This window comes from Delphinapterus leucas, chromosome 1 (assembly GCF_059928025.1).
Source record: "Delphinapterus leucas isolate spDelLeu-1000000601 "Yukka" chromosome 1, BTC_Dleu_Yukka2, whole genome shotgun sequence".
NCBI lineage: Eukaryota > Metazoa > Chordata > Mammalia > Artiodactyla > Monodontidae > Delphinapterus > Delphinapterus leucas.
Genome location: NC_143129.1, coordinates 91,612,844 through 91,630,667, shown reverse-complemented (window position 1 = coordinate 91,630,667; position 17,824 = coordinate 91,612,844). Strand labels below are relative to the sequence as shown.

Here is a 17,824-nt window from a genome sequence, read left to right as displayed (position 1 = left end):
AATGTGGGAAAATATACACCAAAATGTTAACTCCCTATGTTGGGATTACAGGATTACCGTAATATGTTTTGCTTGTTTTAGTTTATATTTGTGCTTATCTTTATTTTCTCAATGGAACTAGATTAATTATAAGTATAAAAGACAAAAAAAAACTGAAAAATAAATGATAAATATTGCTTACAGTTGATATTGTATACTTCACTAATACAGCAGAATTATTGAAATAATAAGGTCTGTGTCCAGATATATGATATAAGAACATTCCCATATACATGCGGTAGCCAGCTTAAAAATATCGTCAAAAGGAGTTCACATTCTTAGCCACAACAACAACACATTACCTAGACATAAAAGGAAAATATGGAAATATGTTTGAGTTATTAAAGTAGATGCCATCACTGCATATAATAGAAAATCAACTACAGTGGGTTAACTAAATAGAGACTATTTTTGTCACATAAGAAGTCCAGAGGTAATATTTTGGGATGTTATGGCAGTTCCATATCATCAGAGACGCAAGTTGCTTCTAGCTCTCTGTTGTGCCATCCTTATGTATGGTTTTCATTATCATGTTCTCAAGATAGCTGATCCATCTCTGGGCACTGAATGCATGTTCCAGGAAGGAAGAAGGAGGAAGGTGCAAGAGGTGCTATTGGCTGTTCCAGAAGCACCTTCCACTGATAAATTGTTGCCAGAATGCATATCACTTTATTATTCCTAGCTGAGAAGTGTTGTCTCTTTAGTTGGACATATTGCCTTCTTGAAAACCTTTGAGGTTCTATTAGTAAGGAAAAGGGAGAGAATGGATATTGGATAGGAAACAAGCAAGAGTCTGTCACACAGTTCATATATACCCACCCACACACACATTTTAATCAGAGAAATGAATGGAAAATTAAATAGATGTAAATGCCACATTTCTGAATAAGGAATATAAATAATATGGAAAGTTTATCCGATTTAGAAATATAAATAATATGTGAAGCTTTTTCAAATAGATTCCATACAATTCCTAATGACAATTGTAATAGACCATACAGGATTTTTCTGATCAAGAACAACAATGAAGGAAGACTAATGCTAGCAAACATAAAGACATAAAGCAATGACAGTAGAGCCTTAAACTAAGTAACATAAAATAGAAGGGAAAAGGAAATAATTGATAAAATGTATGTTTGATCTAATTTTGATTTCCAAAGCCAACTGTATACCTAGATTAATTCCAAGTATAGTTTAAAGGTTAACTATATATTTTTTTTTTTGCTGTACGCGGGCCTCTCACTGCTGTGGCCTCTGCCGTTACGGAGTACGGGTTCCGGACGCGCAGGCTCAGCGGCCATGGCTCACGGGCCCAGCCACTCCGCGGCATGTGGGATCTTCCCGGACCGGGGCACGAACCCGTGTCCCCTGCATCGGCAGGCGGACTCTCAACCACTGCGCCACCAAGGAAGCCCAACTATTTTTTAAACATAAAAATTTAGTAGGAAATGGAAAGAGATTCATAACTTGAATAATGATGAAACATTAGAAAAGTTTATCAAAGAAAGTGACTTCTGCAAAATAAAAAGATTTTAAAAATAAGATTTAAAAAGGAGAAAATATGTACCTCAAACATAATAAAAAGGTTATTCAAATACCTAAGGGTGATGCCAAGAGTTCAGTGGATAAATGAGCAACAGACATGAACCAACTGTACCCAATTGGAGAATACAGAGCAAACATGAAAAGTGTTAGATCACCTACTAATAGTAATTAAGGAAGTACAAATTAAAATTTTAATGTGAATATATTCACCTTGTAGTTACAGAAGTTACAAAATTATAATGAGAAAGCTTTATGAAGGTAAGACTAAGGAAATAGTTTTATGTATTTTTCCTACTGTCATTATAAACAAGGTTTTTAAAGATAGTCTGATGATAAGGACAGAAATCTCAAAAGTAAGAATTCTTTCCAAAGAATTCTTTTTAAGGAGAAGAGAAGACTTTATTTATGGTAGAACTTATAGTGGCTTTCAATGGTAGAAACTGTAACTAGCTTAAAGCTCCTTCAATTCAGAAATGATTAAGTATACTATGGTATGTATAATGAGATATACATATAATGAGATCATATATAGTTAATTTTAAATGGTAACTGTGTCAAAAGACAAATGGCAAGTTAGGGGGAAATATGTGGATCTCAAAACACATGCAAAAGGATAATCTCCCTGGAGTTCAACTAGAAAAACACCAAAGACTCAGTAGAAAAGTGGGCAAAAGTTAGGTACACATAGTTCACCAAAGTGGAAATATAAATGACTTTTCTTTTAAGGTGAAAAGAAATGGGCTTGTACCTTGGTACAACATCCTGTGATGGCAGTTTGTCGATCTCTATCAAAATGATGAATGCATTTACCCTTGACCCAACTGTCCTGCTTCAGGGAATTTATCCCACAGGGGTGCTTGGCACATGTACGTAATTTGTACATAACGAACTTACAAGGACATTCATTGCAGTATTGTTCATAACAGCAAAAGATTAGAAACTACCCAAACTATCCATTAATAGGGGACTGGTTGAATAAATTTTTGTACACCTGTACAATAGAGTCATACATGGCTATAATAAACAAGGAAGTTCTCTAAGCACTACTATGGAAAGATCATCTAGATATGTCAGATTTAAAAAGAAAGAAAAAGTACACTATAGTATTCTAGTTTTTGTGTAAAAGAAAGGGGTGGAGAATTAGAATATTAAATTCTATTTGTTAAAAGAAACAAAGAATAATCTAAATCGGAAATTGGCAAATTTTTTCTGTAAAGGGTCAGATAGTAAATATTATCTGATAGTAAATATTGGGACAAAGAGTCAGCCTTGACTACTCAGCTCTGCTATTGTAGCAGGAAAGCAGCCATAGACCATACAAAAACAAACAAGTGGGCTGTGTTCAACAAAACTTTATTTACAGAAACAAATGCCACCTCATGCATAGCTTGCCAAAGATAATTCTTGCTCTAAATTAATAAAATCAGTTACCTTTGTGTGGAAAGGGGGTATATGTTGGGAATTTGGTGAATGGGAGATAAAGGTGAGAAAAAGATTTTACTTTATATAGTATTTTTCATTTTTGAACCATGTGATTTATTGTATCACCTATTTTAAATGCTAAGTGTAATGACTCTGGAAAGTTCATGAAATATGTGAAAAAGGAATACAAAAGTGTACATATAAGTTATTACAGTTATATGTATGTACATAGGTTGTATATTAAACAGAAACCAAGAAATGAAGGGTATTGTTAGAATGGGGGAAATGTTGCAGTTTAGAGTTGACTTACCCCAAAACATAATATTTTTATAAAAATAAAAATGTGAATTGATTGAAAAATCGATTATGAAAGAGAAATCTGACTAAATGAAAAGTTAATCATCTCCAGAATTGTATTTGTTTGTTTTGTAAAATGTGACAAGAAGAACTGTCTTTTTTTACAGAGTTACTTATTTTTGTAATTATTCTTTGGAAGGTCTTAATTACAGAACACGGTGACCTGGGTAATAGCAGATTTTTAGATCCAAGAAACAAAATTTCCTTTAAGTTTGATCACTTACGGAAAGAAGCAAGTGACCCCCAGCCAGAGGAAGTAGATGGAGGTCTGAAGTCTTGGAGAGAATCCTGTGACAGTGCTTTAAGGGCCTATGTGAAAGATCATTATTCCAACGGCTTCTGTACTGTTAAGTATCTGCCTGCTTCACTATTAGAGTGTTGTTTTTCTTATATTTACCTTATCATTTGGAGGCTTTGGCCAGCCACAACATATCTTCTTTTTTTTTTTTTCTTTTTTTTTTTTTTGCGGTACATGGGCCTCTCACTGTTGTGGCCTCTCCCGTTGCGGAGCACAGGCTCCGGACATGCAGGTTCAGCGGCCATGGCTCACGGGCTTAGCCGCTCCGCGGCACGTGGGATCCTCCCGGACCGGGGCACAAACCCGTGTCCCCTGCATCGGCAGGCGGACTCACAACCACTGCGCCACCAGGGAAGCCCTACCTAGAAATATTTTTGTTTCTCCTGTCCTTAAGTGGGTTGGGTATGGGGTGAGGGAGGACATTTCTTCAGTTAAGATAGTAATTCCTGTAAGTTACTTCTCTTCTCCTTCCACCTTGCCCCTCCTCCCTCTCCTCTACTTCTCCCTTCCCTCATCTCTCTCTCTGCTATACAACCAAACCATGGAGCATTCTGCTCCTACTAGTGCCCTCCTCATTACTTATCCACTTCTTAACCCTATGAATTTTGGCTTCAGTCCCTACTCTACAAAAACTGCTCTCTGAGGTTACTAATGATTCCTGAATTGCCTGACCCAGTGTCCTTTTCTTGGTCCCTGACTTTTGTATGGCATTTCACACTGAGGCCAACCAGCTACTTCTAGAAATTATCTTTTCTTAGACTGCTGTGTCAGTACCCTCTAATTATTCTTACTCTGTCTCTGCTTATTTCTTTACCTCTCCCCTACTTTTGTAAATGTAGGCATTCCCCGTTGCTGTATTTCTCTCTCTCAAAAACTCATAGTTTATTTAATGTAGGGGAAGTTACAGAATATTGTGTCAGAAAAGCAATGGGTTTGGGTTCTACCTTAACCACTTTCTGAATGACCTTGGACAAGAAGCTCTATGAACTTCACCTTTATCATCTATAGATAATAACAGTGTGTTTCACTATATTTATTAGAGCAAAAGGAAAATAAATATAAAAACATTTTGTGGACTGTAAAGCCTTTTGTTTTTTTCTTTTCCTTGGTGATCACATTTTTGTTCACCTATCCTACACTAAGCAACAGTTGGTATTTCTAACTCCTAGCTGGACATTTCCATCTGAATTTTCTAATTTGTTAATGACACCACTGTCTTTCTAGTCACCCAAGCATGCAAGTACTTTGGCCCCTTCCTTTCTCTTGCCCTTCACTTGCAATATATTGCCAGACTTTTGACTGTGCTTCTGCATCCTTATGCCCGTTGACACTACCCTATTTTACTGCCTAGATTAATTCTGTGGCCTAACTTTCAACTTTTCTCCCATTTTACTCTGTACACCAATATTGATTATTATCCCCAAATAATAGTTCTGGTCATGTTGTTTTGGTTTCTGTCCGTTGCCTGTAGAATAAAGTCCAGTCTTCTTACCTTACATCTACTACTACATGGCCTAAATCTACCATCCTATGTTATCTTCCACAGTTCCACTTCACACACACCCTCTAACCTGACAGAACTAATTACCATTGAGTCATTCACTGGACCAGCACCCCCGTTTCCTCCCTGAACTGCCTACTCATCTTTATTCTCAGTCTCTACTTACCAGAATCTCATCTGTCTTGGAAGGCCCATTCCAACTGGTACCTCTCTTGTACCCTAAACCTAAAGCAGTATTTCCTTCTGTATTCATTGTACCACTCTCTTCTCTAGAACTTAACATGTGGTTTGTGTTCATATTCCATGAACTCTCTTGAGTTGTAAGCTTACCCTGTTTGACTCTTCATCTCCCCCAATGATTTAGCACACTGCTTTTGTATAGTGTTTGTTGCTTAAATATGTTTTCAAGAATCTAACTTTTTTTTTTTTTAACAATAGGTTTATGCTAAAACTATAGATGGGCAACAGACCATTATTGCATGTATTGAAAGCCACCAGTTTCAGCCTAAAAACTTCTGGTAAGAAAGTAAATATTCTCTTCTTTTTTTAATCTAATTTATATAGGAAAGAAACCAAACCAGCAGTTGAGACTTGTTTTTTTATTTTTTATAAATTTATTTTATTTATTTTTGGCTGTGTTGGGTTTTTGTTGCTGCACACGGGCTTCCTGTAGTTGCGGCGAGCGGGGCTACTCTTTGTTGTAGCACACGGGCTTCTCATTGCAGTGGTCTCTCTTGTTGCGGAGCACGGGCTGTAGGCGTGGGGACTTCAGTAGTTGTGGTGTGCAGTCTCGGTAGCTGTGGCTCGCGGGCTCTAGAGCGCAGGCTCAGTAGTTGTGGTGCACGGGCTTAGTTGCTCCGAGGCATGTGGGATCTTCCTGGACCAGGGCTCGAACCGGTGTGCCCTGCATTGGCAGGTGGATTCTTAACCATTGTGCCACCAGGGAAGCTCGAGACTTGGTTTTTAATCTAACTAGCTTGCGATAAGTTATCTGACTTAAGAGGCTTCAGTTCCCTACTGCAGAATGAGGGATTTGGATGTGATCATTTAGATTTCTTCTAAGATTTTATAATTTGTCTTTCAAATATTACTGTTATATTGAGTGAGAATAAGTGATGAATAAAGTACCCAGTGGGAAGTGTGAGTTTTACTTGAGTTTGTTTAATAACACTTGAGTTACTGCATAACTCAGTGGCCCATCCATTTGTTTGTGCAAAAGCCTCTCATGAGCAGAACAGGCATGGTTTTCTACTCCAAGATAAAAAATGAAAGGTGAAAGTCAGAATAACTTAGAAAAGGCTTATGATTAGGCCAGTTGGATACAAACTTACATTTGAGTGGATAGAGCCCTGGATTTGTCAAACTGGAAATGACTTGTTTCTTTTTGGCAAATCACCTCTTTCTTATTGTTAATTCTACAGTGTTGTGTGTTTTAATAGGAATGGTCGTTGGAGATCAGAATGGAAGTTCACCATCACACCATCTACAGCCCAGGTGGTTGGAGTACTTAAGATTCAGGTAAGATCCCAATATGTTAATAGGCCATGTTAAAACATCACATCTTTAAAACAAACATGCAAGTTGATATTTGTTCTGACATTAGAAATAAGGAACAGCTCTATGTAGATGCAAAAGGAGATCAATGGTAAATAGAAATAGAAGTTGAAGCCTCCTTCCTAGGGAAGTACTGTAGTTAAACAGAGCTATTCTGGGTTGATAAAGGATAGTCATGTGAAGTGTACTGCTTGCTTGTTATTTTTCTCTTTCAAAGATAACCTAAGGTTTTTCCAGGAATTATCAAGCAGCAGTTCTACGAAAGAAGAAAATAACTAATTATTAAGAAGTGACTATATAGCAGCTACTGGAACTTACTTAGAGTCTTTTATGTATCTCGTTTAAATGTGTACATATACATATACTTAAGGTTAACTCTTAGCTCTGAAGAAAGCTACATGAATGGACTTGTTGTTCTATTTTATTTATTTATTTTACAGTAATGACAGGAGGTTTTAAACCAAGTAAATAAAACAGAGGAACTAGAGAGAATGGCCAAGTGTGATAAACCAAGCAGAGTAGATTTCTAATGCTGGTGTCAGAACAGACAGGCAGGTGAATAAGGAGCTTATTAACTCATTTGATGCCTATCTGGATTGAAGTCTTCTGATATCCTAACAGGTTTGACTTTCAAAATTCATGGTGATTTAATTCTTAAGCCCAACTAACTCTGAAGTCAGATTAAACAGTTAATGATATCTAAGAAGATCAGTACCTAATTTTACCTCTATTGTATTGTGGTTAAGTCTTACTTTAATAACAATTAGCAAGAGTTGCCTTCTGAAATGGTATAATTTAATCGAAATATACATAGGAGATGTCATCTGTAACCACTTTTTTCGTACATACTGATTACTTCCTGCTACAAGTAGCTGCACCTCTCTTCCTGGGAGCTTTTCCTAGCTTTAGGAGCATTCCCAACTCAGATGAGGCAAACTGGAAGTATTACATTCATAGCTCTGGCACAGCCCTTAGTGCCATTCAAAAGCTGGTGGGTAAATATGCCAGCTTCTTCACCCCTCAGGTGGGACAACTCTAAAGCATGTTCTGCATAGTCTTCCAGAGTCCAGTGCCCGCAGCTGTAATGTGTTCCTTAATGCACCTAGAACACTTCCTTGCCTTTTCTGTCTCATTTCCTTAGTCCTTACTAGTGCTTCCTGAGATTACCTCCAAAATAAACTTTATCTCACAAATCTTTATCCCAGGGTCGGCTTCTGGGGGAGCCCAACCAAAGAAAATATATTGTTCTATACCTGTTGACTATGTCTATGAGTAGCCCTGTGCTCTAGACCTCTTGTAACTGTGGCATCAGTATTAACCTGGCAGCTTACTATAAATTTATGCAAGGAAATTTATTTTCCTCCTAGAAAGAAATAAGTTACTTGTGTTTCAGCTTTGCCAAGGCAAACCTATAAATTAAGAGCGCACATCACAGAGGTTTCTGATAAGACTTTTACAACAGGGCCCAGTACCCAGACCTCATTTATAACTTACCCCAGACTGGCTGATCACTTTGGGGGAAAGCTTACTTCATTTACATATCTTTTAAAAATCAGAGTGAGAGTTATTTGGAAATGTCATTAAGATATTTAAACCTTTGGTTATTCTATAAGCAAAAGGATAGCTCTGGGAAGGCAACAATTTCTGAGGATTTACATTGATGATGGTCATGTTGAAATTTTTATTAGCAGATGAAACCTAGGAAAGGTTTTGTTACTTTTGGCGACTGTGACTGAACCTATCTTGTAAATTGCTGATACTTCCTGAGCCTTACATCTAGTTGAATGGTTAGTCTGTCTCTTGGGTAATCCTCCTTCTTGCTAATTGTTCTCATAATTGTAGTACCCCACTTTGCCGTACTTTTTTTCAGGACTGCTTTTGCCTTACTTATTTTTGTAGGCTGATTTACCAATAGAATATTTATTTTTCAGTCCTGTCTTTAACCCTCAATCAAGCTTTTCCTGCACTTGGTCAGATCTACTTAACCAAAAACGATGATGGTATATATGGAGAGATGTGTAAAGGATTAGGATCCATTAAAAATTTCTTGGTTTTCACAGAGAAAAACTAATGTTAATTGATTTTATTTTAATATTTTTAAGTGTGAAATCTTATTTAAGATCTTTGTATTCACAATGCGTAGCACAGTGTCTGGAAAGCAACAAGCCCATAATAAATGTTGTTTATTAATTAATAATGAGTTTTCCCTGCTAAGGAAAGAGAATTCTTAAATTTAAGTCTTCTGTGAATTTCAACCACCATTGTAAATTACCATTGGTCATATTAATTATTTGCTCAGACTTGATAAGTTTGGGGATGGCTGAAGGCATGGATTTGTGCTCTAAGCAGTAAGTTTCTATGTGACCTACATAACTTGCTCAAACATTGTCTCACACAGGTTCACTATTATGAAGACGGCAATGTTCAGTTGGTTAGTCATAAAGATGTACAGGACTCAGTAACTGTTTCGGTGAGTGTGGAAAATTTAATGTCTGTCTCACTTTCATCTTGTTTTTGTTTTAAAAAAATTAGCTTTGATCCTGAGTACTGATTCTTTCTTTTTCTTTTTTTTTTTTAAATTTATTTATTTTATTTTTGGCTGCGTTGGGTCTTTGTTGCTGCGTGGGCTTTCTCTAGTTGCGGTGAGCGGGGGCTACTCTGTGTTGTGGTGCGCGGGCTTCTCCTTGCAGTGGCTTCTCTTGTTGCAGAGCACAAGCTCTAGGTGCACAGGCTTCAGCAGTTGTGGCTTGCAGGTTCTAGAGTACAGGCTCAGTAGTTGTAGCACACAGGCTTAGTTGCTCCGCGGCATGTGGAATCTTCCCGGGCCAGGGCTCGAACCCGTGTCCCCTGCATTGGCAGGCAGATTCTTAACCACTGCACCACCATGGAGGCCCCTGAGTACTGATTCTGCCACTAGAAATGTAGGTTGTTTTCACTACTTTGATTTTGGCAGCCTTTACTTTTTTTTTAAGCACTTTATAAAAGATTCTACTTTTTTATATTTTTAAATTTTTATTGAAATATAGTTGATTTACAATGTTGTGTTAGTTTCAGGTATACAGCAAAGTGATTCAGTTACACATATATATATGTGTATATATATATATATATATATATATGTATGTATATATATATTCTTTTTTTAGATTCTTTTCCATTATAGGTTATTAAGATACTGAGTATAGTTCCCTGTGCTAAGCAGTAGGTCCTTGTTTTGGGCAGCTTATAATTGTTAGTATGTAACCAGCCCGTTTTGTTGGTTGCTTGATGTTAGTTCATAGTCTTTGAGAATAGTGATAATGGCTTTAGAGAATTTAAACTTCTTTTTCTTTCAGTTGTGAGATTTGCTCAAAGAACAGCAGTATCTTCAACTGATAAATACCAGGAGGAAGGAAAGTTTGCCAAACTAAACCTTAGAGGGGTTATCATTCATACATTCATATCATTAGAGAAACCGAACATTTTTAGGAATATTCAATCAAACAGTATTGTGTTCCATACCTGGAAAGAAGGGACATAATTTTTCGTGCATTCACAGTACTTCTTTATATTCCTAGAAGTTACTGAGCGCTCTCAAATAGCTTTTGTTTATGTGTGTTATATCTATCTACCTTAGTAGAAATTAAAACCGAAAAATGTTTAAAATACTTATTAATTTAAAAATAACAATAACAGGGACTCCCTGGCAGTCCAGTGGTTAAGACTCCGTGCTTTCACTGCAGGGGGTGCGGGTTTGATACCTTTTTGGAGAATTAAGTTCCCACACCACGTGGCATGGCCAAAAAAGAAAAATCCAAAGCAAAAATAACAATAACAAACCCATTACTTGTTAACCTTCACTTTCACAACAAACAGCTGTATTTTCCAAGTTAAAAAAAAATTAGTGAAAAGAATGTCATTGATTTACATTTTCACAAAGTGTGTGATGTCTGACTTAATAAAAGACAACTGGATTCTCATATGTGCTTCACACATTAGCCCTCAAAAAGTAATGAAGTCGAGACTTCCCTGGTGGCACAGTGGTTAAGAATCTGCCTGCCAATGCAGGGGACACGGGTTCGAGCCCTGGTCCAGGAAGATCACACATGCCTTGGAGCAACTAAGCCCATGCGCCACAACTACTGAGCCTGCACTCTGGAGCCCGCGAGCCACAACTACTGAAGCCGAAGTGCCTAGAGCCTAAGCCACCGCAATGAGAAGCCGACGCACCACAACAGAGTACCCCTGCTCACCACAACTAGAGAAAGCCCATGCACAGCAATGAAGACCCAACGCAGCCAAAAATAAACAAATAGATTTATTTAAAAAAAAGAAAAAAAGTAATGAAGTCATCACACATTACATAGCTTCTATGAAACTACACTGTACATACATGAGAGTGAGAGTGGAAAAGGCAATTAACTATGTCTTAGTATTATTATGAATAGAAAGTCGTTTTGACTCTTTGAAAGGATCTTGGGATGCTGCCCTGGGCATTAAATCTCACCCTCTTTAATTCTGTTTTACTTGTGAAAGAAAGAGAGAGATTCAATTCATTTTGTACCCGAATCATGTAAAGCAAAATGTGATTGATTGGCTTAGAGGAGCCTCTGAGCTTAGAATATATGACTGATATGTCTGAGGGCATCGTTTATATCATCTTAAACCAGAGATATTTTCAAGGCATAAAAATTTCAAGACATCATGATGTCTTTTGGGCATACTGTAGTAGATTGGAAAGAAATGTGGGTTTTTTTGATGAGGACCTGGATTTGGATCCCATCTTTATCATTCAAAGGCTGTATAATTTTGGTCAAGTCACTTAAGAGGATTCTGTTTTCTCATCTGCAAAATGGAGGTGGTAATAATAACATCTATTTCACAGGGTGGTTGTGAGAATCAAAGAAGATAATGTGAATGGGAAAGGTTGAAAAACTAAATTGTTATACAAATGTTAGTTTAGATGGACTTACTTTTTAGTATTTTTTTTATTCACTGCTTACTGAATTATATTCACTGCTTAAGAATTTTTAAAATTCTTATTTCCCCCTTTTCCTCTCTCTATTAGAATGAAGTCCAAACTGCTAAGGAGTTTATTAAAATTATAGAGCATGCAGAAAATGAGTATCAGGTAAGATGATTTGAAAATGATTTTTCTAGGTCTAATGCCTTATTTTGCTTTTAACATATTTTGTTACACTTCTCTCTCCTTTGAACATAAATATACATGTTGCTCAGTGTTAGTAAGTGTGAGACTTTGCAGACCTTCTTGCATTCTGCTTACAGTCAAGGTTTTGGCATTGGAAGGTACTACAGATTTCCCCTACTATCCCAAAGTAGAGCGTTCCTGTGAAACCTTTCCTAAGTCCAAATGGCATAAAGCAGAGAAGCAATTACTTTAGAACACATCTTGCTTTCAGGTGCACAAATAATTGAGGTACAGCACAGATGCTCACAGATGCAGTTCACAGCTCCAGCTTGCTTGATGCTGAGCTGCTGAGTGTAATTCCTGAGGAAGGAGCTTGGTGGGGTCACTGTTACTGCTCATGGTGCACCCTGCCCCTATAACAGCCTCACTGCAAAACAAATGCTGAACGCTGTTTTTGCTTTTTGCTTTGGTAAAAGCAAAGTGACATAAAGCAGGAAAAGCGGGGGATACCTGTATAGCCCTTGTTTTAGAAATAATATAGGTGGGCTTCTTAACCTGCTTCAGAGATTGGAGAAATGCTCACTAGAAATCTTACAGCCTGTATGTCCTTAGGGGACTCAAGCATGTCCTTTGACTATATCTGGTTTCTGTTCAAGCAACTTATTTTCTATTATCTATTGCAGACAGCAATTAGTGAAAACTATCAAACAATGTCAGACACCACGTTCAAGGCCTTGCGCCGGCAACTTCCAGTTACCCGCACCAAAATCGACTGGAACAAGATACTCAGCTACAAGATTGGCAAAGAAATGCAGAATGCTTAAAGGCTGAATGTAGGATTCTTCGATACATGGAAAGAAAGGATGCAATGTGTGGTCATATGATAAATAAGTGATTTATAAACAAGAGTGATATTTTGCTAGGGCTTTCAAAGTTAACAGGTTTTCTAGCCTCATGGAATACTGTTGAACCTATAGCATTGTCTTGATTCTTTTGTGTTTTCTGCCTGGTAATTTTCTGTTTTCACTATATCTACTTGTAAATCTTTTTTTTTTTTTTTTTTTTTCAATTCTGCCACATTTAATGATGGAGAGAGGTATCTATCCTGGAGTCATTTTACTGTTTAGAAAATTTTCCTAGCCATGAAGCCCTATCACTGACATAGACAGGTAATATGTTCAGTACTTTTCTACCCAATCCTTCAAAGCACTTCTGGTACTTCAGTGGTTTTTACTGATCAACCAACAGCTAAAGAGGCTATGCTACAAACTACAGCTGAATGGAAGACACATTCATCCTTCTCCCTCCAGTTGCTTTGATCATCATTTATAGCATCTCATAACTATAGTTTCAAACATTTGGATTGGGGTTTTTCAGACCCTTTTTGGAGGAAAAGGAAGTTTTCTGGAAGTTCCATTATGGCCAGCTTCTCTGGGGAAGTTGTTTCTAAATCCAAAGACTTGAACCACATTCCCTACAAATGAACGTGTTTGCTTTCTTCCCTTCCATCACTATTTCCTTCTCATCTAGTACCATTATAGTTGTAGACATGTGCATTTTTAGAAGCGTTTTACCCACTTATTATTATTTTTTTAATATTCAAAAACTGCTGACATACTAGGGATATAGTAGAGTATAAAACTTGAAAAAATGCAGATGTTGAAGGAATAATAGGTATCTTGTGCTTTAATACTTTGTGGCAGAATTGTACTATAAGCGAATGAATCAAACAACTATGTTAATCTCAAACAAAAACTAAAAATGAACCAAAGTGAGAAGGACAACGTTCAGACTATCTTTCTATTGTAACCTGTTATTGAAGGGAATACTAGTGATTTGTTCTAAATAGGATGTAAAACTTTTTCCAAATTACTTCCTCAGTCCTGCCTGCCAACTCAAATATAACTGTGATATAGCAACCCTTCCCAAGTTTATTGGCAGGTAAGGTGTGATCTCAGAATACACAGGTAACATAGATATGATATAACTGGTAATGGTGGATTCATTTACATTGTTTACACTTCTATGACCAGGCCTTAAGGGAAGGTCAGTTTTTTAAAAACCAAGTAGTGTCTTCCTCCAAATACATGTCAAAAGAAGGGTTTGTGTTTCAGCTTTGTTTCTGCTTGGTAATACAGTCAAGCAAGAGTTTATTTCCAAGTGACCCATTGAGCTGTGTAAGCATTTTTGTTTATTTCAAATAAAATATATTTGTATTATTTGTCATTCATACTATCCATCCATACCACACTATCCTCTGTATCAGGTAGTCCAATAGAAATATACCTGTTTTGTTCTTAAATTGTCTGAGTCTCTCCTTTTTGAGCCAGTCTCTTCAGCCTTTGTTCTCAAGGTAAGATATGGAACTGATCTTATTTGATGAGAATGTTCAGGGTTTCTGAAATTGGTTTCTACCTTCAACTACTATAAATTCAGTGACTATCCAAAGACTTGCAAAGAACAGCTTTTTTTTTTATTTTTTTGGTAGCCATGCCATGTGGACCATAGTTCCATGACCAGGGATTGAACCCATGCCCCCTACAGTGGGGAGCGTGGAGTCTTAACCACTGCACCACCAGAGAAGTCCTACCCCCCTTTTTTTCTTTTTTAAAGTTTGAGCAATTTCTCTATGGATCATACTGGTTTACACTCAGTGGCTCCTGGTGTTTCAAAGGCTTTGTTTTGGGGTTTCCATTTCTGTCAAAAAGAAAAATCTAGTTATCTTCTCTTCCTGTCACTCAGAAAACAAGGCCCAAGTAATTATAGTTACTAGGTAGGAAGCAGAAGTGAAAGAATCCCTGCACTGTGAACTTGGGTAATATTTCACATCAACTTTAAATGCTGCTTCCTTTCCATATGAGTTTAACTTGCTTACAGACATGTGGGAAAGGCTTCTGTCCTGTTTCCCAAAATGGAACCAGAGGCATTTCAGTGCTTCACCTTCCATTCAAGGCCAGTTCAAATTCCCACCCCTTTGAGGGACATTTAGGTGTACTACACTATGTACTTGTAGTACAGGTTCAAGCGTTCTGGCCTTTGCCTTTAACTTACTAACCCCATCAGCCTGCCCCATAGATTTCCTTAGTCCATACAGACTTTTGTAAAGACTCTTAATCTCTTGGCCATCTAAAGCCCTTGGTTTCTTATATAACTGGACGTCAACTCTCCTTGCCAAGTCCTACACAGACCTCCTGATTTCCTTAACCTCCTTCAGCAGAGAATTTGCTTGAATTGTGTCTATTTTACCACACTGCTGAAAGCAGCCTATGGTATCCTAGGGCAAAAGTTTCCCAGCCAGAGGGAGAGGAGTTTTCTGTGAGGCCTCACTCCTATATCTGAAATTTTGAAATTACACTGCTGAAATTTTGAAATTACTGCTTCATTTGTGCCTGGATGGTTGTGCTTCTGTTAGTTGCCTAGTTCTAGTGCCTGTTCTTTTTTTTTTTAATAAATTTATTTATTTATTTATTTTTGGCTGCGTTGGGTCTTCGTTGCTGCACGCGGGCTTTCTCTAGTTGCGGCATGTGGGCCGCTTATCGCGGTGGCCTGTCTCATTTTGGAGCATGGGCTCTGGGTGCATGGCCTTCAGTAGTTGTGGCTCGCGGGCTCTAGAGCACAGGCTCAGTAGTTGTGGCGCACGGGCTCAGTTGCTCCACAGCATGTGGGATCTTCACGGACCAGGGCTCGAACCCGTATCCCCTGCACTGGCAGGTGGATTCTTAACTACTGTGCCACCAGGGAAGCTGTGCCTGTTCTTTTTTATAATCTAGAACGCATCTAGATTCATGAGATACTTAGCAAACCTTGGCACATTTTCTCCAAACTCACAAAAGACTGGTACAATCGGAATGCCAATTTATAAATTCATAATTTAAACAGAACTACCAAGCTACTTACTACTTGGGAAATCAAAGAAAGAAAGTAAGACTGGTAAATACAGAACAAAACTGGCTGGTCCCATAAGATAAGCTGAGCTAACTAAAATTCTCGCTTGAACAGAGTATAAAACAGAGTAGGGAATTCCCTGCTGGTCCAGCTGTTAGGACTGCATGCTTCCACTGCAGGGGGCACGAGTTCATTCCCTGTTCCAGGAACTAAGATTCCGCAAGCCGTGCAGTGCAGCCAAAAGCAAAACAAAAGAAACAGGGTATAGATCTAAGCCCTCTGAGGGCAGAAACCAAATGTATCACAAAGTATTCTTACGTATGTTGACTCATTTCCTGTGGTTATGTTCTGTAAAGTTGCCAGCAAACACTCAATTAGCACATATTGAAACATTGCTCCTAGAGGAGATAGAGTTAGGTTCCTGCAAGCATCTGGTCACAACATTTTTGTCAACCGATCAATACATAATCTTGGTTTATATGTTTTTATTTAAATCACCTTATTTAATATTCATTTTTATTCATTAACAGTGAACTCACGCTGACAGCTAATGCTATCATAGGAACTTAACATGGGAATTTTCTCTCTAAGGGACATCACAGCCTTAGGAATACTAGGCAGCATTTCAGCACTACGTAGGCTTGGGGACCATTTTAAGCAGTGAAATCAACAAAAACAAAAAACGTGACCACAAAATAGACCACGAAAAGGATTTTTATTATATGAGCCTGAAATAAGAAAGCAGGACATGGCCTTGTTCCACTTCAGCTGGGAACATACACATTGGGCAGCTCAAATTTTTTTTGCCACTCTTCACATCCACAGACGACTACAAAAGTGCCGCAAATATTGATTGGGGGATTCCTAATTTTAGTGAGTAGGTGAATTTGCAAATACAAAATCTGCAAATAACGAGGCTCAGCTGTACCTGCCACAGCCATTCCTTTGGTCTGTGGTAGACTGACCAATTTCAGCATCTCAGTTTAAGGGCTGTTTCTAGTTGCCTTAGAGTAGTCTTAGTGGAATACATAAAGTTAGAGACAATTCAAATGCTGAATTGTAGAATCCAAGTAACTATACAGTAACGTGAATTTTGAAAAAAACAGGGCTTTTAACATTCTTCTCCAAAGTATGGTTATCTTCAGAGGGTCTAGGTTTGTTCCAGTAATGTCATTGGCCAGAGTTAACTTTCAGATTGCCTTCAGTGCTTATTTAGTCCCAAACTAAAATCAACCTTACTACTTTAAAGTCAGATACTTATAAGTACAGATGGATTTGGGGAAGGCTTCAGGAAAGTGAGACTTAAGCTGGTTTGTGAAAGGTGGGAAGGAAGACCATTCTAGCCGTCTAGACAGTCACATGTGAAAATAACGATTACAACTCCAAGGGAAGTGGATTTTTCCAGACGAAACTGGTTTAGAGAGGTTCCCTTGTAACAAGCCACATAACATCACATTTTCACCCATGTTTTTACTATACTACAGCTATTTGTGTATGTTTTGTGAACATCCAGGAGACAGGCATAATTAGAGAAGGGGGAGGTTATGTACTCAGGAATAATGGGAGCTTAGATTTGTGGATCAGAATGGAGCCAGGATATGGGGATATATGTATACATATAGCTGATTCACTGTGTTATACAGCAGAAACTAACTAAGAAATTATACTCCAATAAAGATGTTAAAAAAAAAACAAAGAATGGAGCCAGACATTCGGTTTGGGTATGGTGGGTGATTGATAGGTTTTTGAAATGGTAAGTAACAATGCAGTTCTGAGGAGTTCACTCTCTTTAATACTCAGGCCTCACCAGATAATTGGGGGAGAAAAAAGATAAAGTCTTTGGCTACATTCCTAGTATTTCCCCCTACTTTGAATAAGCAATTTCTAAGACAAGATTTTCCCCTGTTCTGTTTTCCCCCCTCCCTGTAGCTTTGGTTCCCACTGACATTGAATTTCCTGTTGCTAAAGCCTGTTTTTCTTGGCTTCAGTTGGTTGTTGGCCTGGGAAAAGGTACAGGGGTAGCCCAACTGGAGCATGATCTGGGTTCTGGGCATTCTTCACACTAGGTTAGACAGAGCGTGTGGCTTCCTACAGG

At 37.9% G+C, this 17,824-nt stretch overlaps 1 protein-coding gene across 2 annotated transcripts in view; it reads left to right on the top strand.

Moving 5' to 3' along the window:
* The window catches only part of CAPZA1 (capping actin protein of muscle Z-line subunit alpha 1), a 48,171-nt gene extending 34,025 nt beyond the window's left edge, over nucleotides 1–14,146 (top strand). For both annotated transcript variants that reach the window (XM_089917971.1, XM_022584065.3), the window contains 6 exons: nucleotides 3,503–3,709; nucleotides 5,601–5,680; nucleotides 6,602–6,680; nucleotides 9,115–9,186; nucleotides 11,764–11,826; nucleotides 12,528–14,146. In XM_089917971.1, coding sequence (XP_089774097.1) covers nucleotides 3,503–3,709; nucleotides 5,601–5,680; nucleotides 6,602–6,680; nucleotides 9,115–9,186; nucleotides 11,764–11,826; nucleotides 12,528–12,668 — 642 coding nt within the window. In that variant the 3' untranslated portion in view covers nucleotides 12,669–14,146. The remainder of the gene's footprint in view (nucleotides 1–3,502; nucleotides 3,710–5,600; nucleotides 5,681–6,601; nucleotides 6,681–9,114; nucleotides 9,187–11,763; nucleotides 11,827–12,527) is intronic.
* Nucleotides 14,147–17,824: the final 3,678 nt, after the last annotated feature.